The sequence below is a fragment of the Hypanus sabinus genome, chromosome 17, assembly GCF_030144855.1.
Source record: "Hypanus sabinus isolate sHypSab1 chromosome 17, sHypSab1.hap1, whole genome shotgun sequence".
Lineage (NCBI taxonomy): Eukaryota > Metazoa > Chordata > Chondrichthyes > Myliobatiformes > Dasyatidae > Hypanus > Hypanus sabinus.
In genome coordinates, this window is record NC_082722.1 from 2,657,405 (window position 1) to 2,682,153 (window position 24,749).

General features: G+C 58.7%; 1 protein-coding gene across 1 annotated transcript in view; it reads left to right on the top strand.

Annotated features, from left to right (window-relative positions):
• The window catches only part of slc38a8a (solute carrier family 38 member 8a), a 104,774-nt gene that overhangs the window by 63,624 nt on the left and 16,401 nt on the right, over positions 1-24,749 (top strand). Inside the window, exons 8-9 of the mRNA XM_059993406.1 lie at positions 21,301-21,497; positions 23,010-23,061. Of these exons, the coding sequence (XP_059849389.1) occupies positions 21,301-21,497; positions 23,010-23,061 (249 nt within the window). The remainder of the gene's footprint in view (positions 1-21,300; positions 21,498-23,009; positions 23,062-24,749) is intronic.

Here is a 24,749-nt window from a genome sequence, read left to right on the forward strand (position 1 = left end):
CCCACTGTCCATACACACTCCTGCCGAGCTCCTGCACTGTGTCCCTCTCCCACTATCCATACACACTCCTGCACTGTGTCCCACTCCCACTGTCCATACACACTCCTGCCGAGCTCCCGCACTGTGTCCCGCTCCCAGTGTCCATACACACTCCTGCCGAGCTCCCGCACTGTGTCCCGCTCCCACTATCCATACACACTGCTGCCGAGCTCCCGCACTGTGTCCCGCTCCCACTGTCCATACACACTGCTGCACTGTGTCCCACTCCCACTGTCCATACACACTCCCGCACTGTGTCCCACTCCCACTGTCCATACACACTCCTGCACTGTGTCCCTCTCCCACTATCCATACACACTCCTGCCGAGCTCCTGCACTGTGTCCCTCTCCCACTATCCATACACACTTCTGCCGAGCTCCTGCACTGTGTCCCGCTCCCACTATCCATACACACTCCTGCCGAGCTCCTGCACTGTGCCCCGCTCCCACTGTCCATACACACACCTGCCGAGCTCCTGCACTGTGTCCCACTCCCACTGTCCATACACACACCTGCCGAGCTCCTGCACTGTGTCCCACTCCCACTGTCCATACACACTCCGCAACTGTGTCCCGCTCCCACTGTCCATACACACTCCTGCCGAGCTCCTGCACTGTGTCCAGCTCCCACTATCCATACACACTCCTGCACTGTGTCCCTCTCCCACTGTCCATACACACTCCTGCCGAGCTCCCGCACTATCCCGCTCCCACTATCCATACACACTCCTGCACTGTGTCCCGCTCCCACTGTCCATACACACTCCTGCTGAGCTCCTGCACTGTGTCCCGCTCCCACTATCCATACACACTCCTGCCGAGCTCCTGCACTGTGCCCCTCTCCCACTCTCCATACACACTCCTGCCGAGCTCCGGCACTGTGTCCCGCTCCCACTGTCCATACACACTCCTGCACTGTGTCCCGCTCCCACTATCCATACACACTCCTGCCGAGCTCCCACACTGTGTCTCGCTCCCACTATCCATACACACTCCTGCCGAGCTCCTGCACTGTCCCTCTCCCACTGTCCATACACACTCCTGCTGAGCTCCTGCACTGTGTCCCGCTCCCACTATCCATACACACTCCTGCCGAGCTCCCACACTGTGTCTCGCTCCCACTATCCATACACACTCCTGCCGAGCTCCTGCACTGTCCCTCTCCCACTGTCCATACACACTCCTGCTGAGCTCCTGCACTGTGTCCCGCTCCCACTATCCATACACACTCCTGCCGAGCTCCTGCACTGTGTCCCGCTCCCACTATCCATACACACTCCTGCCGAGCTCCCGCACTGTGTCCCGCTCCCACTGTCCATACACACTCCTGCCGAGCTCCCGCACTGTGTCCCACTCCCACTATCCATACACACTCCTGCCGAGCTCCTGCACTGTGTCCCTCTCCCACTGTCCATACACACTCCCGCACTGTGTCCCGATCCCACTGTCCATACACACCCCTGCACTGTGTCCCGCTCCCACTATCCATACACACTCCTGCCGAGCTCCTGCACTGTGTCCCGCTCCCACTATCCATACACACTCCTGCAGAGCTCCCGCACTGTGTCCCTCTCCCACTATCCATACACACTCCTGCACTGTGTCCCGCTCCCACTATCCATACACACTCCTGCACTGTGTCCCGCTCCCACTATCCATACACACTCCTGCCGAGCTCCTACACTGTGTCCCGCTCCCACTATCCATACACACTCCTGCCGAGCTCCTGCACTGTGTCCCGCTCCCACTATCCATACACACTCCTGCCGAGCTCCTGCACTGAGTCCCGCTCCCACTGTCCATACACACTCCTGCCGAGCTCCTGCACTGTGTCCCGCTCCCACTATCCATACACACTCCTGCCGAGCTCCCGCACTGTGTCCCGCTCCCACTATCCATACACACTCCTGCCGAGCTCCCGCACTGTGTCCCGCTCCCACTATCCATACACACTCCTGCACTGAGTCCCGCTCCCACTGTCCATACACACTCCGGCACTGTGTCCCGCTCCCACTGTCCATACACACTCCTGCACTGAGTCCCGCTCCCACTGTCCATACACACTCCGGCACTGTGTCCCGCTCCCACTATCCATACACACTCCTGCCGAGCTCCCGCACTGTGTCCCGCTCCCACTATCCATACACACTCCTGCCGAGCTCCTGCACTGTGTCCCGCTCCCACTCTCCATACACACACCTGCCGAGCTCCCGCACTGTGTCCCGCTCCCACTGTCCTATACACACTCCTGCCGAGCTCCGGCACTGTGTCCCGCTCCCACTGTCCATACACACTCCTGCCGAGTTCCGGCACTGTGTCCCGCTCCCACTGTCCATACACACTCCTGCCGAGCTCCTGCACTGTGTCCCGCTCCCACTATCCATACACACTCCTGCCGAGCTCCTGCACTGTGTCCCGCTCCCACTGTCCACACACACACCTGCCGAGCTCCTGCACTGTGTCCCACTCCCACTATCCATACACACTCCTGCACTGTGTCCCGCTCCCACTGTCCATACACACTCCTGCCGAGCTCCTGCACTGTGTCCCGCTCCCACTATCCATACACACTCCTGCCGAGCTCCTGCACTGTGTCCCGCTCCCACTGTCCATACACACACCTGCCGAGCTCCTGCACTGTGTCCCACTCCCACTGTCCATACACACACCTGCCGAGCTCCTGCACTGTGTCCCACTCCCACTGTCCATACACACACCTGCCGAGCTCCTGCACTGTGTCCCACTCCCACTGTCCATACACACTCCTGCACTGTGTCCCGCTCCCACTGTCCATACACACTCCTGCACTGTGTCCCGCTCCCACTGTCCATACTCACACCTGCCGAGCTCCTGCACTGTGTCCCACTCCCACTGTCCATACACACTCCTGCACTGTGTCCCACTCCCACTGTCCATACACACTCCTGCACTGTGTCCCGCTCCCACTGTCCATACACACTCCTGCCGAGCTCCTGCACTGTGTCCCTCTCCCACTGTCCATACACACTCCTGCACTGTGTCCCGCTCCCACTATCCATACACACTCCTGCCGAGCTCCTGCACTGTGTTCCGCTCCCACTATCCATACACACTCCTGCACTGTGTCCCGCTCCCACTGTCCATACACACTCCTGCTGAGCTCCTGCACTGTGTCCCTCTCCCACTATCCATACACACTCCTGCCGAGCTCCTGCACTGTGTCCCTCTCCCACTATCCATACACACTCCTGCCGAGCTCCTGCACTGTGTCCCGCTCCCACTATCCATACACACTCCTGCCGAGCTCCTGCACTGTGTCCCTCTCCCACTATCCATACACACTCCTGCCGAGCTCCTGCACTGTGTCCCGCTCCCACTATCCATACACACTCCTGCCGAGCTCCCACACTGTGTCCCGCTCCCACTGTCCATACACACTCCTGCACTGTGTCCCGCTCCCACTGTCCATACACACTCCTGCACTGTGTCCCGCTCCCACTGTCCATACACACTCCTGCCGAGCTCCCGCACTGTGTCCCGCTCCCACTATCCATACACACTCCTGCACTGTGTCCCGCTCCCACTGTCCATACACACTCCTGCTGAGCTCCTGCACAGTGTCCCGCTCCCACTATCCATACACACTCCTGCCGAGCTCCTGCACTGTGTCCCTCTCCCACTATCCATACACACTCCTGCCGAGCTCCTGCACTGTGTCCCTCTCCCACTATCCATACACACTCCTGCCGAGCTCCTGCACTGTGTCCCGCTCCCACTGTCCATACACACTCCTGCAGAGCTCCCGTACTGTGTCCCACTCCCACTATCCATACACACTCCTGCAGAGCTCCCGCACTGTGTCCCGCTCCCACTATCCATACACACTCCTGCCGAGCTCCCGCACTGTGTCCCGCTCCCACTGTCCATACACACTCCTGCCGAGCTCCCGCACTGTGTCCAGCTCCCACTATCCATACACACTCCTGCAGAGCTCCCGCACTGTGTCCCACTCCCACTATCTGTACACACTCCTGCCGAGCTCCTGCACTGTGTCCCTCTCCCACTGTCCATACACACTCCTGCCGAGCTCCTGCACTGTGTCCCGCTCCCACTGTCCATACACACTCCTGCCGATCTCCCGCACTGTGTCCCGCTCCCACTATCCATACACACTCCTGCACAGTGTCCCGCTCCCACTGTCCATACACACTCCTGCCGAGCTCCCGCACTGTGTTCCGCTCCCACTATCCATACACACTCCCGCACTGTGTCCCGCTCCCACTATCCATACACACTCCTGCCGAGCTCCTGCACTGTGTCCCGCTCCCACTATCCATACACACTCCTGCCGAGCTCCTGCACTGTGTCCCGCTCCCACTGTCCATACACACTCCTGCCGAGCTCCCGCACTGTGTCCCGCTCCCACTATCTATACACACTCCTGCACTGTGTCCCGCTCCCACTGTCCATACACACTCCTGCACTGTGTCCCGCTCCCACTGTCCATACACACTCCTGCCGAGCTCCTGCACTGTGTCCCGCTCCCACTATCCATACACACTCCTGCCGAGCTCCTGCACTGTGTCCCGCTCCCACTATCCATACACACTCCTGCCGAGCTCCTGCACTGTGTCCCGCTCCCACTATCCATACACACTCCTGCCGAGCTCCTGCACTGTGTCCCGCTCCCACTATCCATACACACTCCTGCCGAGCTCCTGCACTGTGTCCCGCTCCCACTGTCCATACACACTCCTGCCGAGCTCCCGCACTGTGTCCCGCTCCCACTGTCCATACACACTCCTGCACTGTGTCCCGCTCCCACTGTCCATACACACTCCTGCACTGTGTCCCGCTCCCACTGTCCATACACACTCCTGCCGAGCTCCTGCACTGTGTCCCGCTCCCACTGTCCATACACACTCCTGCTGAGCTCCTGCACAGTGTCCCGCTCCCACTATCCATACACACTCCTGCCGAGCTCCTGCACTGTGTCCCGCTCCCACTATCCATACACACTCCTGCCGAGCTCCCGCACTGTGTCCCTCTCCCACTGTCCATACACACTCCTGCCGAGCTCCTGTACTGTGTCCCGCTCCCACTATCCATACACACTCCTGCCGAGCTCCCGCACTGTGTCCCTCTCCCACTGTCCATACACACTCCTGCCGAGCTCCCGCACTGTGTCCCTCTCCCACTATCCATACACACTCCTGCCGAGCTCCCGCACTGTGTCCCTCTCCCACTATCCATACACACTCCTGCCGAGCTCCTGCACTGTCCCTCTCCCACTATCCATACACACTTCTGCCGAGCTCCTGCACTGTGTCCCGCTCCGACTGTCCATACACACTCCTGCCGAGCTCCTGCACTGTGTCCCTCTCCCACTGTCCATACACACTCCCGCACTGTGTCCCGCTCCCACTGTCCATACACACTCCTGACGAGCTCCTGCACTGTGTCCCTCTCCCACTATCCATACACACTCCTGCCGAGCTCCTGCACTGTGTCCCGCTCCCACTATCCATACACACTCCTGCCGAGCTCCCGCACTGTGTCCCGCTCCCACTATCCATACACACTCCTGCACTGTGTCCCGCTCCCACTGTCCATACACACTCCTGCTGAGCTCCCGTACTGTGTCCCTCTCCCACTGTCCATACACACTCCTGCCGAGCTCCGGCACTGTGTCCCGCTCCCACTGTCCATACACACTCCTGCCGAGCTCCTGCACTGTGTCCCGCTCCCACTATCCATACACACTCCTGCCGAGCTCCTGCACTGTGTCCCGCTCCCACTGTCCATACACACTCCTGCACTGTGTCCCGCTCCCACTGTCCACACACACACCTGCCGAGCTCCTGCACTGTGTCCCACTCCCACTATCCATACACACTCCTGCACTGTGTCCCGCTCCCACTGTCCATACACACTCCTGCCGAGCTCCTGCACTGTGTCCCGCTCCCACTATCCATACAAACTCCTGCCGAGCTCCTGCACTGTGTCCCGCTCCGACTGTCCATACACACTCCTGCCGAGCTCCTGCACTGTGTCCCGCTCCCACTGTCCACACACACACCTGCCGAGCTCCTGCACTGTGTCCCACTCCCACTATCCATACACACTCCTGCACTGTGTCCCGCTCCCACTGTCCATACACACTCCTGCCGAGCTCCTGCACTGTGTCCCGCTCCCACTATCCATACACACTCCTGCCGAGCTCCTGCACTGTGTCCCGCTCCCACTATCCATACACACACCTGCCGAGCTCCTGCACTGTGTCCCACTCCCACTGTCCATACACACACCTGCCGAGCTCCTGCACTGTGTCCCACTCCCACTGTCCATACACACTCCTGCACTGTGTCCCGCTCCCACTGTCCATACACACTCCGGCACTGTGTCCCGCTCCCACTGTCCATACACACTCCGGCACTGTGTCCCGCTCCCACTGTCCATACTCACACCTGCCGAGCTCCTGCACTGTGTCCCACTCCCACTGTCCATACACACTCCTGCCGAGCTCCGGCACTGTGTCCCGCTCCCACTGTCCATACACACTCCTGCACTGTGTCCCGCTCCCACTGTCCACACACACACCTGCCGAGCTCCTGCACTGTGTCCCACTCCCACTATCCATACACACTCCTGCACTGTGTCCCGCTCCCACTGTCCATACACACTCCTGCCGAGCTCCTGCACTGTGTCCCGCTCCCACTATCCATACACACTCCTGCCGAGCTCCTGCACTGTGTCCCGCTCCCACTGTCCATACACACTCCTGCACTGTGTCCCGCTCCCACTGTCCATACACACACCTGCCGAGCTCCTGCACTGTGTCCCACTCCCACTGTCCATACACACACCTGCCGAGCTCCTGCACTGTGTCCCGCTCCCACTGTCCATACTCACACCTGCCGAGCTCCTGCACTGTGTCCCACTCCCACTGTCCATACACACTCCTGCACTGTGTCCCACTCCCACTGTCCATACACACTCCTGCACTGTGTCCCGCTCCCACTGTCCATACACACTCCTGCCGAGCTCCTGCAATGTGTCCCTCTCCCACTGTCCATACACACTCCTGCACTGTGTCCCGCTCCCACTATCCATACACACTCCTGCCGAGCTCCTGCACTGTGTCCCGCTCCCACTATCCATACACACTCCTGCACTGTGTCCCGCTCCCACTGTCCATACACACTCCTGCCGAGCTCCTGCACTGTGTCCCGCTCCCACTATCCATACACACTCCTGCCGAGCTCCTGCACTGTGTCCCTCTCCCACTATCCATACACACTCCTGCCGAGCTCCTGCACTGTGTCCCGCTCCCACTATCCATACACACTCCTGCCGAGCTCCCACACTGTGTCCCGCTCCCACTGTCCATACACACTCCTGCACTGTGTCCCGCTCCCACTGTCCATACACACTCCTGCACTGTGTCCCGCTCCCACTGTCCATACACACTCCTGCCGAGCTCCTGCACTGTGTCCCTCTCCCACTATCCATACACACTCCTGCCGAGCTCCTGCACTGTGTCCCGCTCCCACTATCCATACACACTCCTGCCGAGCTCCTGCACTGTGTCCCTCTCCCACTATCCATACACACTCCTGCCGAGCTCCTGCACTGTGTCCCGCTCCCACTATCCATACACACTCCTGCCGAGCTCCCACACTGTGTCCCGCTCCCACTGTCCATACACACTCCTGCACTGTGTCCCGCTCCCACTGTCCATACACACTCCTGCACTGTGTCCCGCTCCCACTGTCCATACACACTCCTGCCGAGCTCCCGCACTGTGTCCCGCTCCCACTATCCATACACACTCCTGCACTGTGTCCCGCTCCCACTGTCCATACACACTCCTGCTGAGCTCCTGCACAGTGTCCCGCTCCCACTATCCATACACACTCCTGCCGAGCTCCTGCACTGTGTCCCTCTCCCACTATCCATACACACTCCTGCCGAGCTCCTGCACTGTGTCCCTCTCCCACTATCCATACACACTCCTGCCGAGCTCCTGCACTGTGTCCCGCTCCCACTGTCCATACACACTCCTGCAGAGCTCCCGTACTGTGTCCCACTCCCACTATCCATACACACTCCTGCAGAGCTCCCGCACTGTGTCCCGCTCCCACTATCCATACACACTCCTGCCGAGCTCCCGCACTGTGTCCCGCTCCCACTGTCCATACACACTCCTGCCGAGCTCCCGCACTGTGTCCAGCTCCCACTATCCATACACACTCCTGCAGAGCTCCCGCACTGTGTCCCACTCCCACTATCTGTACACACTCCTGCCGAGCTCCTGCACTGTGTCCCTCTCCCACTGTCCATACACACTCCTGCCGAGCTCCTGCACTGTGTCCCGCTCCCACTGTCCATACACACTCCTGCCGATCTCCCGCACTGTGTCCCGCTCCCACTATCCATACACACTCCTGCACAGTGTCCCGCTCCCACTGTCCATACACACTCCTGCCGAGCTCCCGCACTGTGTCCCGCTCCCACTATCCATACACACTCCCGCACTGTGTCCCGCTCACACTATCCATACACACTCCTGCCGAGCTCCTGCACTGTGTCCCGCTCCCACTATCCATACACACTCCTGCCGAGCTCCTGCACTGTGTCCCGCTCCCACTGTCCATACACACTCCTGCCGAGCTCCCGCACTGTGTCCCGCTCCCACTATCTATACACACTCCTGCACTGTGTCCCGCTCCCACTGTCCATACACACTCCTGCACTGTGTCCCGCTCCCACTGTCCATACACACTCCTGCCGAGCTCCTGCACTGTGTCCCGCTCCCACTATCCATACACACTCCTGCCGAGCTCCTGCACTGTGTCCCGCTCCCACTGTCCATACACACTCCTGCCGAGCTCCCGCACTGTGTCCCGCTCCCACTGTCCATACACACTCCTGCACTGTGTCCCGCTCCCACTGTCCATACACACTCCTGCACTGTGTCCCGCTCCCACTGTCCATACACACTCCTGCCGAGCTCCTGCACTGTGTCCCGCTCCCACTGTCCATACACACTCCTGCTGAGCTCCTGCACAGTGTCCCGCTCCCACTATCCATACACACTCCTGCCGAGCTCCTGCACTGTGTCCCGCTCCCACTATCCATACACACTCCTGCCGAGCTCCCGCACTGTGTCCCTCTCCCACTGTCCATACACACTCCTGCCGAGCTCCTGTACTGTGTCCCGCTCCCACTATCCATACACACTCCTGCCGAGCTCCCGCACTGTGTCCCTCTCCCACTGTCCATACACACTCCTGCCGAGCTCCCGCACTGTGTCCCTCTCCCACTATCCATACACACTCCTGCCGAGCTCCCGCACTGTGTCCCTCTCCCACTATCCATACACACTCCTGCCGAGCTCCTGCACTGTCCCTCTCCCACTATCCATACACACTTCTGCCGAGCTCCTGCACTGTGTCCCGCTCCGACTGTCCATACACACTCCTGCCGAGCTCCTGCACTGTGTCCCTCTCCCACTGTCCATACACACTCCCGCACTGTGTCCCGCTCCCACTGTCCATACACACTCCTGACGAGCTCCTGCACTGTGTCCCTCTCCCACTATCCATACACACTCCTGCCGAGCTCCTGCACTGTGTCCCGCTCCCACTATCCATACACACTCCTGCCGAGCTCCCGCACTGTGTCCCGCTCCCACTATCCATACACACTCCTGCACTGTGTCCCGCTCCCACTGTCCATACACACTCCTGCTGAGCTCCCGTACTGTGTCCCTCTCCCACTGTCCATACACACTCCTGCCGAGCTCCGGCACTGTGTCCCGCTCCCACTGTCCATACACACTCCTGCCGAGCTCCTGCACTGTGTCCCGCTCCCACTATCCATACACACTCCTGCCGAGCTCCTGCACTGTGTCCCGCTCCCACTGTCCATACACACTCCTGCACTGTGTCCCGCTCCCACTGTCCACACACACACCTGCCGAGCTCCTGCACTGTGTCCCACTCCCACTATCCATACACACTCCTGCACTGTGTCCCGCTCCCACTGTCCATACACACTCCTGCCGAGCTCCTGCACTGTGTCCCGCTCCCACTATCCATACAAACTCCTGCCGAGCTCCTGCACTGTGTCCCGCTCCGACTGTCCATACACACTCCTGCCGAGCTCCTGCACTGTGTCCCGCTCCCACTGTCCACACACACACCTGCCGAGCTCCTGCACTGTGTCCCACTCCCACTATCCATACACACTCCTGCACTGTGTCCCGCTCCCACTGTCCATACACACTCCTGCCGAGCTCCTGCACTGTGTCCCGCTCCCACTATCCATACACACTCCTGCCGAGCTCCTGCACTGTGTCCCGCTCCCACTATCCATACACACACCTGCCGAGCTCCTGCACTGTGTCCCACTCCCACTGTCCATACACACACCTGCCGAGCTCCTGCACTGTGTCCCACTCCCACTGTCCATACACACTCCTGCACTGTGTCCCGCTCCCACTGTCCATACACACTCCGGCACTGTGTCCCGCTCCCACTGTCCATACACACTCCGGCACTGTGTCCCGCTCCCACTGTCCATACTCACACCTGCCGAGCTCCTGCACTGTGTCCCACTCCCACTGTCCATACACACTCCTGCCGAGCTCCGGCACTGTGTCCCGCTCCCACTGTCCATACACACTCCTGCACTGTGTCCCGCTCCCACTGTCCACACACACACCTGCCGAGCTCCTGCACTGTGTCCCACTCCCACTATCCATACACACTCCTGCACTGTGTCCCGCTCCCACTGTCCATACACACTCCTGCCGAGCTCCTGCACTGTGTCCCGCTCCCACTATCCATACACACTCCTACCGAGCTCCTGCACTGTGTCCCACTCCCACTGTCCATACACACTCCTGCACTGTGTCCCGCTCCCACTGTCCATACACACTCCTGCCGAGCTCCTGCAATGTGTCCCTCTCCCACTGTCCATACACACTCCTGCACTGTGTCCCGCTCCCACTATCCATACACACTCCTGCCGAGCTCCTGCACTGTGTCCCGCTCCCACTATCCATACACACTCCTGCACTGTGTCCCGCTCCCACTGTCCATACACACTCCTGCCGAGCTCCTGCACTGTGTCCCGCTCCCACTATCCATACACACTCCTGCCGAGCTCCTGCACTGTGTCCCTCTCCCACTATCCATACACACTCCTGCCGAGCTCCTGCACTGTGTCCCGCTCCCACTATCCATACACACTCCTGCCGAGCTCCCACACTGTGTCCCGCTCCCACTGTCCATACACACTCCTGCACTGTGTCCCGCTCCCACTGTCCATACACACTCCTGCACTGTGTCCCGCTCCCACTGTCCATACACACTCCTGCCGAGCTCCTGCACTGTGTCCCTCTCCCACTATCCATACACACTCCTGCCGAGCTCCTGCACTGTGTCCCGCTCCCACTATCCATACACACTCCTGCCGAGCTCCTGCACTGTGTCCCGCTCCCACTGTCCATACACACTCCTGCCGAGCTCCCGCACTGTGTCCCGCTCCCACTATCCATACACACTCCTGCCGAGCTCCTGCACTGTGTCCCTCTCCCACTATCCATACACACTCCTGCCGAGCTCCTGCACTGTGTCCCTCTCCCACTATCCATTCACACTCCTGCCGAGCTCCTGCACTGTGTCCCGCTCCCACTGTCCATACACACTCCTGCAGAGCTCCCGTACTGTGTCCCACTCCCACTATCCATACACACTCCTGCAGAGCTCCCGCACTGTGTCCCGCTCCCACTATCCATACACACTCCTGCCGAGCTCCCGCACTGTGTCCCGCTCCCACTGTCCATACACACTCCTGCCGAGCTCCCGCACTGTGTCCAGCTCCCACTATCCATACACACTCCTGCAGAGCTCCCGCACTGTGTCCCACTCCCACTATCTGTACACACTCCTGCCGAGCTCCTGCACTGTGTCCCTCTCCCACTGTCCATACACACTCCTGCCCAGCTCCTGCACTGTGTCCCGCTCCCACTGTCCATACACACTCCTGCCGATCTCCCGCACTGTGTCCCGCTCCCACTATCCATACACACTCCTGCACAGTGTCCCGCTCCCACTGTCCATACACACTCCTGCCGAGCTCCCGCACTGTGTCCCGCTCCCACTATCCATACACACTCCCGCACTGTGTCCCGCTCCCACTATCCATACACACTCCTGCCGAGCTCCTGCACTGTGTCCCTCTCCCACTATCCATACACACTCCTGCCGAGCTCCTGCACTGTGTCCCGCTCCCACTATCCATACACACTCCTGCCGAGCTCCTGCACTGTGTCCCGCTCCCACTGTCCATACACACTCCTGCCGAGCTCCCGCACTGTGTCCCGCTCCCACTATCTATACACACTCCTGCACTGTGTCCCGCTCCCACTGTCCATACACACTCCTGCACTGTGTCCCGCTCCCACTGTCCATACACACTCCTGCACTGTGTCCCGCTCCCACTGTCCATACACACTCCTGCCGAGCTCCTGCACTGTGTCCCGCTCCCACTATCCATACACACTCCTGCCGAGCTCCTGCACTGTGTCCCGCTCCCACTGTCCATACACACTCCTGCCGAGCTCCTGCACTGTGTCCCGCTCCCACTATCCATACACACTCCTGCACTGTGTCCCGCTCCCACTGTCCATACACACTCCTGCACTGTGTCCCGCTCCCACTGTCCATACACACTCCTGCCGAGCTCCTGCACTGTGTCCCGCTCCCACTGTCCATACACACTCCTGCTGAGCTCCTGCACAGTGTCCCGCTCCCACTATCCATACACACTCCTGCCGAGCTCCTGCACTGTGTACCTCTCCCACTATCCATACACACTCCTGCCGAGCTCCTGCACTGTCCCTCTCCCACTATCCATACACACTTCTGCCGAGCTCCTGCACTGTGTCCCGCTCCGACTGTCCATACACACTCCTGCCGAGCTCCTGCACTGTGTCCCTCTCCCACTGTCCATACACACTCCCGCACTGTGTCCCACTCCCACTGTCCATACACACTCCTGCACTGTGTCCCTCTCCCACTATCCATACACACTTCTGCCGAGCTCCTGCACTGTGTCCCGCTCCCACTGTCCATACACACTCCTGACGAGCTCCTGCACTGTGTCCCTCTCCCACTATCCATACACACTCCTGCCGAGCTCCTGCACTGTGTCCCGCTCCCACTATCCATACACACTCCTGCCGAGCTCCTGCACTGTGTCCCGCTCCCACTGTCCATACACACTCCTGCCGAGCTCCCGCACTGTGTCCCGCTCCCACTATCCATACACACTCCTGCACTGTGTCCCGCTCACACTGTCCATACACACTCCTGCTGAGCTCCCGTACTGTGTCCCGCTCCCACTATCCATACACACTCCTGCCGAGCTCCGGCACTGTGTCCCGCTCCCACTGTCCATACACACTCCTGCCGAGCTCCTGCACTGTGTCCCGCTCCCACTATCCATACACACTCCTGCCGAGCTCCTGCACTGTGTCCCGCTCCCACTGTCCATACACACTCCTGCACTGTGTCCCGCTCCCACTGTCCACACACACACCTGCCGAGCTCCTGCACTGTGTCCCACTCCCACTGTCCATACACACTCCTGCCGAGCTCCTGCACTGTGTCCCGCTCCCACTATCCATACACACTCCTGCACTGTGTCCCGCTCCCACTGTCCATACACACTCCTGCCGAGCTCCTGCACTGTGTCCCGCTCCCACTATCCATACAAACTCCTGCCGAGCTCCTCCACTGTGTCCCGCTCCCACTGTCCATACGCACACCTGCCGAGCTCCTGCACTGTGTCCCACTCCCACTGTCCATACACACACCTGCCGAGCTCCTGCACTGTGTCCCACTCCCACTGTCCATACACACTCCTGCACTGTGTCCCACTCCCACTGTCCATACACACTCCTGCACTGTGTCCCGCTCCCACTGTCCATACACACTCCTGCCGAGCTCCTGCACTGTGTCCCTCTCCCACTGTCCATACACACTCCTGCACTGTGTCCCGCTCCCACTATCCATACACACTCCTGCCGAGCTCCTGCACTGTGTCCCGCTCCCACTATCCATACACACTCCTGCCGAGCTCCTGCACTGTGTCCCTCTCCCACTATCCATACACACTCCTGCCGAGCTCCTGCACTGTGTCCCTCTCCCACTATCCATACACACTCCTGCCGAGCTCCTGCACTGTGTCCCGCTCCCACTATCCATACACACTCCTGCCGAGCTCCCACACTGTGTCCCGCTCCCACTGTCCATACACACTCCTGCACTGTGTCCCGCTCCCACTGTCCATACACACTCCTGCACTGTGTCCCGCTCCCACTGTCCATACACACTCCTGCCGAGCTCCTGCACTGTGTCCCTCTCCCACTATCCATACACACTCCTGCCGAGCTCCTGCACTGTGTCCCGCTCCCACTGTCCATACACACTCCTGCCGAGCTCCTGCACTGTGTCCCTCTCCCACTATCCATACACACTCCTGCCGAGCTCCTGCACTGTGTCCCGCTCCCACTATCCATACACACTCCTGCACTGTGTCACGCTCCCACTGTCCATACACACTCCTGCTGAGCTCCTGCACAGTATCCCGCTCCCACTATCCGTACACACTCCTGCTGAGCTCCTGCACTGTGTCCCGCTCCCACTATCCATACACACTCCTGCCGAGCTCCCGCACTGTGTCCCACTCCCACTGTCCATACACACTCCTGCACTGTGTCCCTCTCCCACTATCCATACACACTCCTGCCGAGCTCCTGCACTGTGTCCCTCTCCCACTATCCATACACACTCCTGCCGAGCTCCTGCACTGTGTCCCGCTCCCACTATCCATACACACTCCTGCCGAGCTCCCGCACTGTGTCCCACTCCCACTGTCCATACACACTCCTGCACTGTGTCCCTCTCCCACTATCCATACACACTCCTGCCGAGCTCCTGCACTGTGTCCCTCTCCCACTATCCATACACACTCCTGCCGAGCTCCTGCACTGTGTCCCTCTCCCACTATCCATACACACTTCTGCCGAGCTCCTGCACTGTGTCCCGCTCCCACTGTCCATACACACTCCTGCCGAGCTCCCGCACTGTGTCCAGCTCCCACTATCCATACACACTCCTGCAGAGCTCCCGCACTGTGTCCCACTCCCACTATCCGTACACACTCCTGCCGAGCTCCTGCACTGTGTCCCTCTCCCACTGTCCATACACACTCCCGCACTGTGTCCCACTCCCACTGTCCATACACACTCCTGCCGAGCTCCCGCACTGTGTCCCTCTCCCACTGTCCATACACACTCTTGCACTGTGTCCCACTCCCACTGTCCATACACACTCCTGCCGAGCTCCTGCACTGTGTCCCGCTCCCACTATCCATACACACTCCTGCCGAGCTCCCGCACTGTGTCCCACTCCCACTATCCATACACACTCCTGCCGAGCTCCTGCACTGTGTCCCTCTCCCACTGTCCATACACACTCCCGCACTGTGTCCCACTCCCACTGTCCATACACACTCCTGCACTGTGTCCCTCTCCCACTATCCATACACACTCCTGCCGAGCTCCTGCACTGTGTCCCGCTCCCACTATCCATACACACTCCTGCAGAGCTCCCGCACTGTGTCCCACTCCCACTGTCCATACACACTCCTGCCGAGCTCCCGCACTGTGTCCCTCTCCCACTGTCCATACACACTCCTGCCGAGCTCCTGCACTGTGTCCCTCTCCCACTATCCATACACACTCCTGCCGAGCTCCTGCACTGTGTCCCGCTCCCACTGTCCATACACACTCCTGCAGAGCTCCCGCACTGTGTCCCACTCCCACTGTCCATACACACTCCTGCCGAGCTCCCGCACTGTGTCCCTCTCCCACTGTCCATACACACTCCTGCCGAGCTCCTGCACTGTGTCCCGCTCCCACTATCCATACACACTCCTGCCGAGCTCCTGCACTGTGTCCCGCTCCCACTGTCCATACACACTCCTGCAGAGCTCCCGCACTGTGTCCCACTCCCACTGTCCATACACACTCCTGCAGAGCTCCCGCACTGTGTCCCACTCCCACTGTCCATACACACTCCTGCAGAGCTCCCGCACTGTGTCCCACTCCCACTATCCATACACACTCCTGCAGAGCTCCTGCACTGTGTCCCACTCCCACTATCCATACACACTCCTGCAGAGCTCCTGCACTGTGTCCCTCTCCCACTGTCCATACACACTCCTGCCGAGCTCCTGCACTGTGTCCCGCTCCCACTGTCCATACACACTCCTGCCGAGCTCCCGCACTGTGTCCCGCTCCCACTATCCATACACACTCCTGCCGAGCTCCTGCACTGTGTCCCTCTCCCACTGTCCATACACACTCCTGCACTGTGTCCCGCTCCCACTGTCCATACACACTCCTGCTGAGCTCCTGCACAGTGTCCCGCTCCCACTATCCATACACACTCCTGCCGAGCTCCTGCACTGTGTCCCGCTCCCACTGTCCATACACACACCTGCCGAGCTCCCGCACTGTGTCCCGCTCCCACTGTCCATACACACTCCTGCACTGTGTCCCGCTCCCACTATCCATACACACTCCTGCACTGTGTCCCGCTCCCACTATCCATACACACTCCTGCCGAGCTCCTGCACTGTGTCCCACTCCCACTGTCCATACACACTCCTGCCGAGCTCCCGCACTGTGTCTCGCTCCCACTATCCATACACACTCCTGCACTGTGTCCCACTCCCACTGTCCATACACACTCCTGCCGAGCTCCTGCACTGTGTCCCGCTCCCACTATCCATACACACTCCTGCCGAGCTCCTGCACTGTGTCCCACTCCCACTGTCCATACACACTCCTGCACTGTGTCCCGCTCCCACTATCCATACACACTCCTGCCGAGCTCCTGCACTGTGTCCCTCTCCCACTGTCCATACACACTCCTGCCGAGCTCCTGCAATGTGTCCCACTCCCACTGTCCATACACACTCCCGCACTGTGTCCCGCTCCCACTATCCATACACCCACCTGCCGAGCTCCTGCAATGTGTCCCACTCCCACTGTCCATACACACTCCCGCACTGTGTCCCGCTCCCACTGTCCATACACACTCCTGCCGAGCTCCTGCACTGTGTCCCTCTCCCACTGTCCATACACACTCCTGCAGAGCTCCTGCACTGTGTCCCGCTCCCACTATCCATACACACTCCTGCCGAGCTCCTGCACTGTGTCCCGCTCCCACTATCCATACACACTCCTGCCGAGCTCCTGCACTGTGTCCCGCTCCCACTGTCCATACACACTCCTGCACTGTGTCCCGCTCCCACTGTCCATACACACTCCTGCTGAGCTCCTGCACAGTGTCCCGCTCCCACTATCCATACACACTCCTGCCGAGCTCCTGCACTGTGTCCCACTCCCACTATCCATACACACTCCTGCCGAGCTCCTGCACTGTGTCCCTCTCCCACTATCCATACACACTCCTGCCGAGCTCCTGCACTGTGTCCCTCTCCCACTATCCATACACACTCCTGCCGAGCTCCTGCACTTTGTCCCTCTCCCACTATCCATACACACTCCTGCCGAGCTCCTGCACTGTGTCCCGCTCCCACTGTCCATACACACTCCTGCAGAGCTCCCGCACTGTGTCCCACTCCCACTATCCATACACACTCCTGCCGAGCTCCCGCACTGTGTCCCGCTCCCACTATCCATACACACTCCTGCCGAGCTCCCGCACTGTGTCCCGCTCCCACTGTCCATACACACTCCTGCCGAGCTCCCGCACTGTGTCCAGCTCCCACTATCCATACACACTCCTGCAGAGCTCCCGCACTGTGTCCCGCTCCCACTATCCATACACACTCCTGCCGAGCTCCCGCACTGTGTCCCGCTCCCACTGTCCATACACACTCCTGCCGAGCTCCCGCACTGTGTCCAGCTCCCACTATCCATACACACTCCTGCAGAGCTCCCGCACTGTGTCCCACTCCCACTATCCGTACACACTCCTGCCGAGCTCCTGCACTGTGTCCCTCTCCCACTGTCCATACACACTCCTGCCGAGCTCCTGCACTGTGTCCCGCTCCCACTATCCATACACACTCCTGCAGAGCTCCCGCACTGTGTCCCACTCCCACTGTCCATACACACTCCTGCAGAGCTCCCGCACTGTGTCCCTCTCCCACTGTCCATACACACTCCTGCACTGTGTCCCACTCCCACTGTCCATACACACTCCTGCCGAGCTCCTGCACTGTGTCCCACTCCCACTGTCCATACACACTCCTGCCGAGCTCCCGCACTGTGTCCCTCTCCCACTGTCCATACACACTCCTGCACTGTGTCCCACTCCCACTATCCATACACACTCCTGCCGAGCTCCCGCGCTGTGTCCCGCTCCCACTGTCCATACACACTCCTGCCGAGCTCCTGCACTGTGTCCCGCTCCCACTGTCCATACACACTCCGACACTGTGTCCCGCTCCCACTATCCATACACACTCCTGCCGAGCTCCTGCACTGTGTCCCGCTCCCACTATCCATACACACTCCTGCCGAGCTCCTGCACTGTGTCCCGCTCCCACTGTCCATACACACTCCTGCCGAGCTCCTGCACTGTGTCCCGCTCCCACTGTCCATACACACTCCTGCCGAGCTCCTGCACTGTGTCCCGCTCCCACTGTCCATACACACTCCTGCCGAGCTCCCGCAGTGTGTCCCTCTCCCACTGTCCATACACACTGCTGCACTGTGTCCCGCTCCCACTGTCCATACACACTCCTGCACTGTGTCCCTCTCCCACTATCCATACGCACTCCTGCACTGTGTCCCGCTCCCACTGTCCATACACACTCCTGCCGAGCTCCTGTACTGTGTCCCGCTCCCACTATCCATACACACTCCTGCACTGTGTCCCGCTCCCACTATCCATACACACTCCTGCCGAGCTCCTGCACTGTGTCCCGCTCCCACTATCCATACACACTCCTGCACTGTATCCCGCTCCCACTATCCATACACACTCCTGCACTGTGTCCCGCTCCCACTGTCCATACACACTCCTGCAGTGCTCCTGCACTGTGTCCCGCTCCCACTATCCATACACACTCCTGCACTGTGTCCTGCTCCCACTATCCATACACACTCCTGCACTGTGTCCCGCTCCCACTGTCCATACACTCTCCTGCCGAGCTCCTGTACTGTGTCCCACTCCCACTATCCATACACACTCCTGCACTGTGTCCCGCTCCCACTATCCATACACACTCCTGCACTGTGTCCCGCTCCCACTATCCATACACACTCCTGCCGAGCTCCTGTACTGTGTCCCGCTCCCACTATCCATACACACTCCTGCACTGTGTCCCGCTCCCACTATCCATACACACTCCTGCCGAGCTCCTGTACTGTGTCCCGCTCCCACTATCCATACACACTCCTGCAGAGCTCCCGCACTGTGCCCCGCTCCCACTGTCCATACACACTCCTGCAGAGCTCCCGCACTGTGTCCCTCTCCCACTGTCCATACACACTCCTGCACTGTGTCCCACTCCCACTGTCCATACACACTCCTGCCGAGCTCCTGCACTGTGTCCCACTCCCACTGTCCATACACACTCCTGCCGAGCTCCCGCACTGTGTCCCTCTCCCACTGTCCATACACACTCCTGCACTGTGTCCCACTCCCACTGTCCATACACACTCCTGCCGAGCTCCTGCACTGTGTCCCGCTCCCACTGTCCATACACACTCCGACACTGTGTCCCGCTCCCACTATCCATACACACTCCTGCCGAGCTCCTGCACTGTGTCCCGCTCCCACTGTCCATACACACTCCTGCAGAGCTCCTGCACTGTGTCCCGCTCCCACTGTCCATACACACTCCTGCAGAGCTCCTGCACTGTATCCCGCTCCCACTGTCCATACACACTCCTGCCGAGCTCCCGCAGTGTGTCCCTCTCCCACTGTCCATACACACTGCTGCACTGTGTCCCGCTCCCACTGTCCATACACACTCCTGCACTGTGTCCCTCTCCCACTATCCATACGCACTCCTGCACTGTGTCCCGCTCCCACTGTCCATACACACTCCTGCCGAGCTCCTGTACTGTGTCCCGCTCCCACTATCCATACACACTCCTGCACTGTGTCCCGCTCCCACTATCCATACACACTCCTGCCGAGCTCCTGCACTGTGTCCCGCTCCCACTATCCATACACACTCCTGCACTGTATCCCGCTCCCACTATCCATACACACTCCTGCACTGTGTCCCGCTCCCACTGTCCATACACACTCCTGCAGTGCTCCTGCACTGTGTCCCGCTCCCACTATCCATACACACTCCTGCACTGTGTCCTGCTCCCACTATCCATACACACTCCTGCACTGTGTCCCGCTCCCACTGTCCATACACACTCCTGCCGAGCTCCTGTACTGTGTCCCGCTCCCACTGTCCATACACACTCCTGCACTGTGTCCCGCTCCCACTATCCATACACACTCCTGCACTGTGTCCCGCTCCCACTATCCATACACACTCCTGCCGAGCTCCTGTACTGTGTCCCGCTCCCACTATCCATACACACTCCTGCACTGTGTCCCGCTCCCACTGTCCATACACACTCCTGCACTGTGTCCCGCTCACACTATCCATACACACTCCTGCCGAGCTCCTGCACTGTGTTCCGCTCCCACTGTCCATACACACTCCTGCACTGTGTCCCTCTCCCACTGTCCATACAGACTCCTGCCGAGCTCCTGCACTGTGTCCCACTCCCACTGTCCATACACACTCCTGCCGAGCTCCTGCACTGTGTCCCACTCCCACTGTCCATACACACTCCTGCCGAGCTCCTGCACTGTGTCCCTCTCCCACTATCCATACACACTCCTGCCGAGCTCCTGCACGGTGTCCCGCTCCCACTGTCCATACACACTCCTGCACTGTGTCCCGCTCCCACTGTCCATACACACTCCTGCACTGTGTCCCTCTCCCACTGTCCATACAGACTCCTGCCGAGCTCCTGCACTGTGTCCCGCTCCCACTGTCCATACACACTCCTGCACTGTGTCCCTCTCCCACTATCCATACACACTCCTGCACTGTGTCCCGCTCCCACTATCCATACACACTCCTGCCGAGCTCCTGCAGCCGGTGGCCATGGAGGCAAGACTGACTTGTTTGCTGCCGCCTCTCACCCAGGTCTGTGGTTCAGGAGCTGTGTGTGACCTTCTGGAGTAGCCCTGCAGTGCTGACAGCTTGCAGAAGGAGACAGAGGGTACTGCTGACCAGCGGCTGGGTCCTGTTGAGCTTGGGGACCTCCCTCTTTGTTCCAGACATCTCCAGGATCATCAGCCTCATCGGGGGATTTAGTGCCTTCTTCATCTTCCTCTTCCCAGGTAGGGCCGTCGCACAGCTCCATCCAGAAGGGCGAGGATGAAAACCTCTCATTACCCCCACCCTGAGTTTCCTTAATCCACCCCCGTGGAATATTCTCTCTCAGCAACAACCCCCTCCAGCCGCTTCTCCACACCTTCCAACCATCACCTTATGCTGAACATCGGAAATGGGAGCAGGAGAGGGCCTCTGTCCTGCGGGCTCAGCTCTACCTACCAGCCTTTTCACCATAACATTTAATTCTTCTGTAAATTATAAACCTAATGAACTATCCCTTAAATATATTTCATGAGGTAGTCTGCACTGCTTCTCTGGGTAAACAAATCTACCTATTCCCTGCTCTCTGGGTAAACAAATCTACCAATTCCCTGCTCTCTGGGTAAACAAATCTACCAATTCCCTGCTCTCTGGGTAAACAAATCTACCAATTCCCTGCTCTCTGGGTAAACAAATCTACCGATTCCCTGCTCTCTGGGTAAACAAATCTACCGATTCCCTGCTCTCTGGGTAAACAAATCTACCGATTCCCTGCTCTCTGGGTAAACAAATCTACCGATTCCCTGCTCTCTGGGGAGAGCAGTTTCTCCTTAGTTCCAAATGAAATCTATTTCCCTGAATCCGGAGACACATGATAGTGCAATCCTTACAAACCTCTGTATCTGCTGCTCATCTCTCAGGGCCCTTCTCTCCACGTTCTCTGCTGGGCTGGGTCGGGGTGAACAGACTGCAGACTCCAAAGTGCTGTTACCATGACTCCCCCCCCAAACCGTTACGCTGCTGTGACACCCCCAGAAGTTATGTTGCCACGACCCTTCCTGTTCCGTTATGTCATTGTGGCTCCCCCCCCCCCCACACCGTTATGGTACCATGATCCCACAAACCATTATGTTACCGTCATCTCCAAAACCGTAATGTTACTGTGACCCCGCCAACCATAAAGTTACCGTCACTCCCTAAATTGCTGTCACCATCTATCCCCAGACCATTATGCTACCATGACCCCCCCAAACCATTATGTTGCCATGAACCCCAGACAGTTTTGTCTATCTCCTAACCCTTACACTATCTTGCAGCAGACAAAGGAGGAGATTCAACAATGTCTTCATCTTCATCCCCTTCCTTTCTTCCTCCTCCTCTTTCCCCCTTCTCCATCACTCCCTTTCCTCCACATCAACCATCTTCACCCTCCCCTTTATGTCCCTCCTCTACCAAACTTCTTGCTCCTCCCTCTCCTCCTCTTTCACCCTTCCACTGTCCCTTCCTTCCACCTCCCTTGCCCCAATTCCTTCTCCCTCCTCTTCTTCCTCCTTCAACTTGTCTTCTCACTACTCTTCTTTGCGTCTCCCACACTCCTTCCTCATTGTCCACTCCTCCCTTCCCTCTGCCACACCTCCCCGCTACGTCCTGATCCTTCGGCAGTGTTACCTTGCTGCCTTCGGGTCCCTGCGCGCCCTCCGGGACAGGCCCTCAGCTGTGTCAGTGGAAGCCACTGCTGACGTGTCTTCTTCCCACAGGCCTGTGTCTGCTCAGTGTGGTACAGAGGGAAGGTGTCGCTTGCAGAGCAAGGTAAGAGGGAACACGGCTGTTTCTCATTGGTGGCAGGGTCAGCTGCAGTGCAGATGCGTACCTGGACACCGGTGGGGTTAGCAGCTAACGCCCCGCGACGCAGAAACCCACATTCAGCCTCAGCACAAGCCCGCTGCTTGGGATAGGTGTAGACCATCACTCTGCAAATCTCGGATTAGGCTGCATTTTGAGAACCGTGTGCAGTTCTAGTTACTGCAGTGCTGGCTTCGGAGATGATACAGAAGCGATGTAGCAGAATGCTGCCTGGATCGGAGAGTGGGAGCTACAAGGAGAGGCTGCACAAGCCTGGATTGTTTTCTCTGGCATACCGGGGGTCGAGGAATGATCTGATAGGGGTTTATAAAATAAAGGGACGCATTGATAAACTTTCTTTCCCAGGATAGAAATGTCAAATACAAGAGGCCATCGCTTTAAAGTGAAAGGGAAGAGTTTAAAAGAGATGAGTGGGGTAAGATTTTTACTCAGACAGCAGTGGTTGCAATTTGACCAGAACTCTCCCCCCAGCTTCTCCATGCCCCAGGGCCAGCGGGGAAATAGTGGCGCTCCGCTTGGGAGATCACCACATGGTGGGGTCATTCCCACGGCTGTGTCAATGGTGATCCTATGCAGAAATGTTCCCAGGACTTGGGGGTCTGCGCTTTAGGGAGTGGCTTGTCATTACTGCTTTATTCATTGGAATCTGGGAGACCGAGGGTTGAACTGATAGCAGTGTGGAAAGTTACAGAGGGCTAGAGACAAAGTTGATGCAGTCGTTTTCCCAGGGAAAGTGAATCAAAATCCGAAGAGTATATTTGAAAGGGAAGCCTCTTCACGCAGAGGGTGGAGGGTATGTGGAACCAGTGTCCATATGAAGTGCCTGAGGCAGGTACAATAATGACATTTATACAGGTATGCACACAGAAGTGGTTTTACATGGACTAAATGCAGGCAAATGGGACTAGCTTTCTGGCATCTTCTTCCTTCCTTTCCAGTCATGAAGAAGGGTCTTGACCCATGATGTCATTTCTGTAGATGCTGCCTGACCTGCTGAGTTCCTGCAGCAGTTTGTATGTGCTGCTCTGGATTTCTGCTGTTTGTGATTAGCTACCGTGCATGATTGGGCCAAGGAGCCTGTTCACCTGCTATGACTCTCCCCACACACAGGAGAAGACAATTCAAGACCAATTCTCTGCTACCTTGTGCCTTCAGCTTTGCCTCAGTCTACCTGTGACAGGCACCCTACCACATCACAGTAACAAAGCTGCCCTAATGCTTCTGGTCTGGGCTCATCATCCAGCTTCACTGCTGCTCTTATGTCTGTAACCATCATCATGGTGAGGGGAACGAGCCCACCCCCCAGCCCCCACACCACAGCGTTCAGTGGCTCCTAATCCACACACCGTCCCAGCATGCTTCCCAAAATGTTGAGGTTCCTGAGTCGCAGACCCCTCTCTCACACAGCAGAAAACTAAACCAGCAGACAGAGTCACTTTATTTGTAAGGCAGCATTTCCCATCGGGATTTCTCTGCAGAGGCAGGGGTCTCTGTGAAACCCACGGTGAAAGAACCGTGACAATATGGTACAGTCTGTAAAGCCTGACAGCTACCTAAACCACAAACATGACATCTAAGATTCATACAGGGACTGCTTTAGTGCAACTGCCTAGCAGTTAAACTTCCTCCTTCTT